Source organism: Zychaea mexicana, assembly GCF_025766255.1.
Source record: "Zychaea mexicana strain RSA 1403 chromosome Unknown BDB00scaffold_65, whole genome shotgun sequence".
Classification (NCBI taxonomy): Eukaryota; Fungi; Mucoromycota; class Mucoromycetes; order Mucorales; family Lichtheimiaceae; genus Zychaea; species Zychaea mexicana.
Window position 1 is genome coordinate 258,612 of NW_026516728.1, and position 8,370 is coordinate 266,981.

The following is an 8,370-nucleotide window of genomic DNA, read 5'->3' on the forward strand; positions in this document are numbered from 1 at the left end:
ATGGCCGACCCTTTCGAATGCAGCAATTCTTCTGTCCGTACCACACATTCTAATCTTAGCGAGAATAGCCGCAATGTCATTATGAATGATCTTTGGCTGATTCTGGGCAAAATAGGAGAAGGTTCATTTGGTGAAGTATTTGAAGGTAAAATAAGCTATATATATATTTATGCTAGTACCGTATCTCAGTAACTCACTAAAAACATCAATCCGGATGTGTGTAACCTTTTACAAAAAATAAAATGACAATTAGGTCAAGATATAAAAGACGGTACGATTTATGCAATAAAGCGCGAACGGAGAAGTATGCGCCATCCTCAATTAAAACGCGAGAGTGAGCATTACCAACTACTCGGGAAGGGACGTAAGTAGCTTTATAGATACACACGATCGATAACAGAGGGACAGCGATATAAATATCATGTGAGAAAAGACATTTAATGCGAAACACACGTTATTTTTCGTTTCGTAGCTGGTGTCCCACAATGCTACTGGTATGGCGAGTTCGACGAGTTCAATTGTATCGTTCTTGACTTGCTTGGCCCTAGTCTGAAAGATATCCGCCAATGCATGACTCCGTTACCTTTCGATATCATCGTGGATCTTGTATGCCAAATGGTGAGTAAAAGGAGAGATGATGTGGGGCTACATCCAAAGGAATAGTATCACTGCTTTGCTATTTTGCTAACTTATCTATGTAACAGATCGACATCATCCACCACGTCCATAAGAGCGGTCTTGTATTTCGGGACATCAAGCCCGACAACTTTTTATTTTCAAGAGCATGCGTGCTACCCGAGGTGAAAATGGTGAAACTCGATGGCGACAAACCACACTATCAATATGAAGTTGCCAACGCACGTGCTGTATTTGATCGATGGGGGAAAGAAAATGCCAAATTGCACATCATTGATCTCGGATTAGCGACACGCTGGCTTGATCCAGAAACTGACAAACCAATACCCGAAGCAAAGCCAAAACGGCGCAACAAGATCGGCACAGCACGCTATGCATCCATCAACGTCCATCGAGGCCGAATGCACGCACGACGGGATGATCTTGAAGGCATCGCCTATATCTTGCTCGATCTGATTCTTGGTACTTTACCATGGACCGGCATTCAAGCACGCAACTCTGCGGCTGGATGGGATCGGATGCGCGCTATGAAGAACGATGCGTATATGCCGGAGATGCTGGATGGGTACCCTGAAGGTCTTGTCAAGTTTGTTGAATATGTCCGAAAATTGAAATTTGCAGAGGAACCCGACTACGATCTATTAAAACAGTTTTTACGAGGATCATTACCCGGAGGAACACACGCTGCTCCAACACGATCACCCTTTGACAAGGGTGAAAATGCCCAGCCTCGACAACGACATCGTCTTGCAGCTGACATGACACCCTATTATGATCCTTCCTCATCAACACGACAAGGAAATCAGCAGGTGATGACAGATCAGCCTCCAGCTCAGAACGAACCAAGTGACGGGTCCTCGGGTTCTGCAACCAACAAGAAAAAGTGGGAGCTCCAGGAAAAACTGGTTGGCTGGTACACTTATAAGCATGACGAGGAGCCTTGGCAACCCGAAATTGACTGGGAACGCAACGAGGGTAATGAAAATGCTACAGGAGCGTCTTGGGGCGAAGACAGACCGAACGTAGCATGGGGACCCAAGGGCGAGGGAGGAGGCGATAGTGGCTGGCCCGGTTCGGTGACGCGAACAGACAGTGGAACAGGATGGGATTGTATGCCTTCCTCCCAAGAAACCAGGGGTGATTCATGGGGCAGCAAACAAGATAGTTTGAAAATGGATGTCGATTCTGGATGGGGTAACGAGACAGCCAACAAGGGTTCTGCAGGCTGGGGCGCTACTGCAGTAGCGACACCAGCAGTGGCAGCAGATGCTACTGCATCCAACATGGGAACTTGGGGCTCCAAAACTGACGATGACGGATGGCGATCTTCAAGGCCAATGGCTGCACCCAGTAACCCAACAAACGGTGCATGGGGAGCAAAGCCCGCACGGAAATCAAGCTGGGAATCCATGCAAATCGACCCTTCACCGAGGCCCGCACAACAACAGCAGAAACAACAGCAACCGTCGCATAACATACGATCACAACCTCAAGCACCTCAACAGCAAGAGCAGTATAATGTAACCTCAACAACACAGAATATAAATACCAGAAACAACGATAACAATACCAACTCAACAGGGAAATGGAATGCGTGGGCTGCAAGTCATAATGCAGGAAATCAGTCGCAGTCAACGCTTCCACCTCGAAGACACCCACCGCCACAGCGGCAACAACCGCCACAACAAAAACCAACACGATCTGGTACTACAGAACAACATCAACAGCAGCAGTCATGGAATACACAAGATTTTGGTGGTGGATGGGTGTCAAATACAGACAAAGATGGCTGGACTACCAAAACGTCGTCAAGACCCTTGAACCGACAATCTCAACATCATCGCGGCCCACGAAAGCAACCCTGGTGAATCTAACAGCATTTGATTACTCAAAAACAAAGCATTGTTTATATTTACATTGTGTTTACTTCTATTTTCCTTCCCTTTTTTTTTCTGACAAATTGCACAAAAACACATATTCCTTCATGCCCGGGTCTGTTTGCAGAAACATAATCAAAATCAAAAGTCTCTGTTCTCTGTCTGGAAAACCCAGCGGGTTGCATATGCATACATCTATGCGATAATAAGATCCTTTTAGTCCCAATAGAATACGGATTGATCCGATACAGCTAGGACAGTTCTTTCTTTTTTCCTCCACTACGGTGAAAAGAGCCAACATCATCTATCAAGCCGCTAGGAAACGCGCGTTTGGCATTGAAACTTCTTGCATCACGACTTCTAAGGCTGTTCGGGCAACGGAAGATACTGCGGATACTCAACAAGTAATTCCAATATAAAGCGTTTCCAAAGTCATGGTGATAAGATGTAGATGGTTTGCTAAAATTTTAAGAGCTCATTTGAACAATGCTCAAGCATAGTAAAGCTTTCTGAAGCAAAGGCACATGGTTGCAATAGTATCAGTCAAATGTTGGTGTAGGAAAGTTACTATTTCAAGACTTTGGACGGCTTGCGAGTGCTCACCGACCTGAATAGAGTTTATCTACAAAGGGGGTCCTTTCAACAAGTGCAAATGTGAGTAGCTTGTGATAGGCAAACAACCCTCATATTCTCTTTGTGTATAAGCATGTGACTTCTGGGAGTGACAACGCTACTGTTATTAGCCTGATGCTATCCACTAACCCCGGATGAACATCATGTTGTGCAACGATGGCGGCTTTTCTAGCTGACAATAAAAAGTAAGTGGTATTGTTTATGGAATTTGTAGTAGCTGCACTCAATACAACGGATGATCCACAGTAATATACTAGACAAAACAGCAAGTAGGGAGTATTTGAAGAAATAAGATGGTTAAGCAAAAAATATACAAAAGGATATGTAAAGAATACGAGATAATAGCTGTAAGGGGCACTAAAAGAAGAAAGGAAAATATACAAAACTGTTACGTTTAGAGGAAGTAGAAGAAAGAACAAGAACAATTTTCATGAAGTCCATTCTATAAAGAAGGATGACGAGTCGATTCATCACTGTACATAATATGCAACAAATTTTAACGCAGCTCTACTTCTTCGTATACAGGTTCTTGCCGGCGATTAGCTCGGCGACATTTTGCAAAGCATGCTGTGGGGCCGATTGAGCTGCTGACAGCTTGACTTAAGTCTACGATTGTTTTAAAGCGAATAAGAGGAGGGTTATCCAGAATCTTTTCACGACGTAGCGAGTGATGTTTATCAACAAGAACCATCAAGCAAGCCTACATCATCAATGTCGTTTAAAAGGAAGTTAGAAGAAAGAAGATGAAAAGCATGCGTGTGATTATAAACCCGTGAGAAGTTCTACGTACAATAACGGCCATCGCTACGCCTAATGCACTACTGGCAGCAATCATAAACATAATACATTGCTGATAAACAACTGCATCGGTCATTGGCGTTCCGGCCAGGATTAATCCGACCATCGTCCCAGGTATGTTTATCAGACCCATAACGCTAAGTTGCGTAATGACCGGAAGCATCGACACACGAATAGCTTCTACAGCCAGGGGTCTCGCTGCTTCAAATCGTGTTGCACCAAACGATAGTCGCGCCTCAAGGATAGGTCCGTTCAGACTATAGATGAGGATCTCACGGCTTAACACCATGTTGTAAACTACGACAATCAAGGGTAAGCGAAAGCCGTACCTCAAATGATCAAGGCACTGTTCTGTTGCCATTGCAATGCTGCTCATTGAGTTACCAAGCAACATGCCCACTATTGGAATGAACTTTGGTGGTGACCAGAAGGGCTGTTCTTTTAACGCGAATGCTGACCCAAGAAAAGCGATGAACACATTACTGACTAGTAAGATCACAAGCATGTTGACGAACTGGATATCATGTGCAAATACTTGTTAGTAAACGGATCAAGTTATGGAGTCTTCTACTTAACTTGCTTCTACTTACAAATCCCTTGAACGTTTTTTTGGCTCGATTGAATGTAGTCTCGTAAGCGCCTAGCAGCACCAATGTCACTGTATGTTTGCATAAAGTAATAAAAACGGTTGAGCTCACCGCTGCACTTCTTGTACGGCCTTTATTCTTGTCCTAGACCGTGCAGAAACATGATACTTACAGGTCATTAACACAACGATACCAGCATTATTAGAACTTAGGACGTCGTCGAGAACATAGCCCTGCAAAGGAAGAAAGCATGGATCGAATGAGAAAAGTGGTCCAAGTATACCATACGAAGGAGCAAAAGTGAAAAGAATGCTCACCATCATTGTAAGCTGAACAACGCAGCGGATGCCTGAGATAATTAACGACAGTTCTAACCGGGTACCCATGCAAAAGCTGATCAGGGCTATATTGATTCTGGTTAAGTATAGCACGGAACATTTCATATATGTGATGCACTTCTATCTTACCAGCAACAAGAACGAAAACTGAAGATTGAGCAACATGCCACCAGTCAAGCTTAGGTTGTAATGATGGATCGTAGTCTTCAGCTGCCATATCAGTAAGTGTAGGGAAAAGAGGGAAAGAAGGAACATGACTAGCTTGAAGAGATGAAATATTTAATCTGATCCTCTGTCTTGTACTCTACACTTTTCGGTGTAAGGTCGGAGATCACATGCCCAAGCTTCGGAGCCGCTGGAGGGGAAAAGGATCCTGGGACATAAGAGATCAATAACGAATGGACAAGGATGACATCTAAGCAGCAGTAGAAGGTTTCATGCAGTAGGTAGACACCTATACATTAGGCATGGTCTTTTTTATAATCATGCTTCCTATTGACTACTCTACAGAACAAGTATAAGCTAATATAAACATTGACCGGTTTACTGTTTGGTATGTACAGTGCGAGCTGGTTTGCAATGATGGAACGCAAACAAGGATCAGATAACTTTTTTTGCTTATTATGGCGCTAAATTCCACAATTGTGATGGTGACCGGGAATCTTCCATATCGCGCCTTACCATTATTAGCATTGATTTCAGGTGGTAGGCTACACAGAGAACGAAGATGAACCATGCTTGTGGCACAATCTTTACCCAGTCAAGCTCGATCTTGTACACATTATATGTATACTACAATCGATAAAAAAAGATATACGTCGAAACGAGGCGCACGTACATGCCCTAATATGGCAATTACATTTAAATACTATAAGGATTTCACTAAATTAATAAGTACGCAAACAAGTCTGCTCATTACATCTGTTTCTGGAGTTGGGAAAAATAGAATGGTCGTAGAAAAGAGGTATTATGTTGCTCTGCCTGGGTCTGGTAGAGCTACCGGATGGATTTTTGTATGTAAACTACTATATAGTTATTATAGAGAAGGAGGTGGAGGAGAGGAAGAGACGGAGAGAAAAGAAGGGTAGTGTGAGGGATAAGAGGGAATTCATTCGACTCCGTAGGCTTCTGCTGTGTAAGCCCTGATTCTTGCTACGAGACCATTGACCTCGCCACGGCATCGTAGCACCGCGTATTCAAAGTCTTTGGTGGTAGAAGTTGATTGGTTGACATCATCGAGTAGAGGTCCTATTTCGGCTCGCATTTGTTGCACAAAACGCTGTAAGTTCTCTTGCATTTTGACACGCATAATTTCCAGTCCGGCTATCAATTCTTTGCGCTCTGCTGCACACTGCTTGATCTTTTGCTCTGACAGCTGTGCAATGAGTTTGCCACGTTCAGACATGAGGGAGACTTGATCTTGTACTGATGTTAAGTCCTGTCGTAACCCGGCCGCTTCTCGCTCAAACCGTGTGCTGAGACGTGCCACCGATTCCTTCAATACAATGTGCTGGCGCTCTGTCTGCTCCTTTTCGGCAACTGCGACATTCCGATCGCGTTCGAGTACCTGCTCTTTACGACGGAGTTCTTCGAGCTTTTTGCGGGATGCGAGGGCTTCATCTCTGAGCTTTTTGACCTGGGCTTCCATTGCCATTGATGACTTCTTGGTCGTGTCGAGCACCTGCTGTTTAACTTCAAGCGTCTGCATCAAGCCCTGTATATCAGTTCGGTATTTCTTGTTGGATTCAACATAGTTGTGTGCGTCCAATTCGCTCTGTGCTTTTGCTTGGCGTGCTGTCTCGAGCTGGAAATACAGAAGAATGTGAGATAGATACAGTGAGATATAGCGAGATAGAGAGAGAAGGGATTTAATAGGAGAGTATAGGGACACTTGCTTCCCAAATAATACACCTCCGCTTTCAAAACGATACTCAGAGAGCATGATCGCGCTTCTTGCTTCTTTTATGGTGTGGAGCTCATCGAAAAGCGGGAAAACACATGCACACACTCTAACTATTCCAGCCCTCAAAAGAACGAAACGGCAAAAAGAAAATCTAGGTTCGAACTGTATACCTGAGAGCGAGTGGAGATAAGTTCTTTTTGAAGATTGTCGAGTGTGTCTTGCAATTGCTCAACTACCCGAGTTGTTCTCGATGACGTCGACGTTGTCGGTTGAGGATGTACTGGAGGAGTAAGCATCGGTCCGAGCAGCAATGTGCTGTGAGAAGATTCCTGTACGTGAAGCATTGATTAGGCGTTTTTTGGGCAATTGACTTTCTGGTTGGTTTTGAGTGAGGGTGTGTGTAAAGATTGGGTAGAAAAGCGAAAGGAAGAGGCATCGCTCGAGCTAAGACCAAATAACCCATAGAACCGAGAATACTTGCAGTTAGGGGTTCCAGGAGCACGAAAAGGGAACCTCAAGGACCGCACTTGTTCACAGCACCGTCAGGGTCAAGCGAAGTGGGTGAGGAAGTTTTGGAGTGGGATAAATGAAAAATGCCCGCGGAGGTGGAAAACGATGTTATGCTGGGTGCAACATTAACAGCAACAACAACAATAGTAGCAAAATCAAAAGACAGAAAATGTGTCTCTGTAAGGAAGTAACAGTAGCTCCAATAATCAAATTAGATTCTTTTGCCCCATCCGGGCTCGTGCTACAGAACCATAGCAATACAAGATATTAGTAAGTGAGCGAGCCGTACTTTGATAGCATCTTAGCTAAAGCAAAGCATTATTTTTGTAGGTCGTCAGCAAACGCAGGGTGATTATGCATCAGGCCTGCTGCTGCTCTTCTATCTATGATCGGCTTCCTTCCCTCTATACACTAGCCCTGTAAAACATTACATTAGTCGATTATTGAATAATGACAGCTGATCCTCGTCCCTGGGCTCAATAATTTCGTTCCTGGCATTTTTCTATTGTAATACGATGAGTGCAAAACAAGAGTTGCACTAACAACATGGCATGTTTGCGCTGTCAAGGTCTGTGTTGTGCTTGTTCAGACCATGTATGTACATGGCTCGCTAACGTACCTCCGCATGATAATCAGCTAAAATAACGAGACGGCCTCAGAGAGAGAGAGTAACAGAAAATAAGCCATATGGGTGGATCTTCTCGTGCTTTGCAAAGAGGGGGTCGGGAGGAACGGCTTGATTAAGAGAGCGTGTATATGTGAAGAGGGTGATTGGTGAATGGGCGTTGACAATATTATTACGAAGATGACCCTTTTCTTTGAGGGTCATCCCCCGTGAAGTAGTAAAATGAGGACTATGGACTATAATCAACCATGTAGAAGTATAATTAGCACATACACTAAAAGATTTTTCATGGCCTCTTTTGCTTTCTCTCTCTCTCTCTCTCTCTCTCTTATACATTCACACAACCCCTTCTACCTTTTTTAACGCCTCCTTCCGAGTATATTTAATGCAGAAATAGAGCATGAATGCTTCGCTCTGCATTTGCATTGCATGGCTTTTAAAAATACTAGGTGGCAGCTAGCCC

The 8,370-nt window shown here is 44.0% G+C and overlaps 3 protein-coding genes across 3 annotated transcripts; 1 reads left to right on the forward strand and 2 right to left on the reverse strand.

Moving 5' to 3' along the window:
* BDB00DRAFT_874927 (kinase-like domain-containing protein) lies at positions 1-2,504 on the forward strand (the record flags this gene model as incomplete). Its single annotated transcript, XM_053127278.1, has 4 exons — positions 1-145; positions 254-364; positions 473-618; positions 705-2,504. The coding sequence occupies 4 exons, from the start codon at positions 1-3 to the stop codon at positions 2,502-2,504; spliced, it is 2,202 nt and encodes a 733-aa protein (XP_052977196.1).
* Positions 2,505-3,368: 864 nt separating this feature from the next.
* Positions 3,369-5,115, reverse strand: BDB00DRAFT_979141 (uncharacterized protein). Its single transcript, XM_053129957.1, has 7 exons — positions 4,999-5,115; positions 4,849-4,934; positions 4,704-4,764; positions 4,535-4,602; positions 4,274-4,458; positions 3,937-4,201; positions 3,369-3,846 (listed from the first exon to the last, which is right to left on the reverse strand). Exons 1-7 carry the CDS (start codon positions 5,084-5,086, stop codon positions 3,643-3,645), a joined length of 957 nt encoding a protein of 318 aa, XP_052977197.1. The 5' UTR covers positions 5,087-5,115; the 3' UTR covers positions 3,369-3,642.
* Positions 5,116-5,686: 571 nt separating this feature from the next.
* Positions 5,687-7,116, reverse strand: BDB00DRAFT_960437 (uncharacterized protein; the record flags this gene model as incomplete). Its single annotated transcript, XM_053129710.1, has 2 exons — positions 5,687-6,673; positions 6,943-7,116. 2 exons carry the CDS (start codon positions 7,114-7,116, stop codon positions 5,978-5,980), a joined length of 870 nt encoding a protein of 289 aa, XP_052977198.1. The 3' UTR covers positions 5,687-5,977.
* Between the last annotated feature and the right edge of the window lie 1,254 nt (positions 7,117-8,370).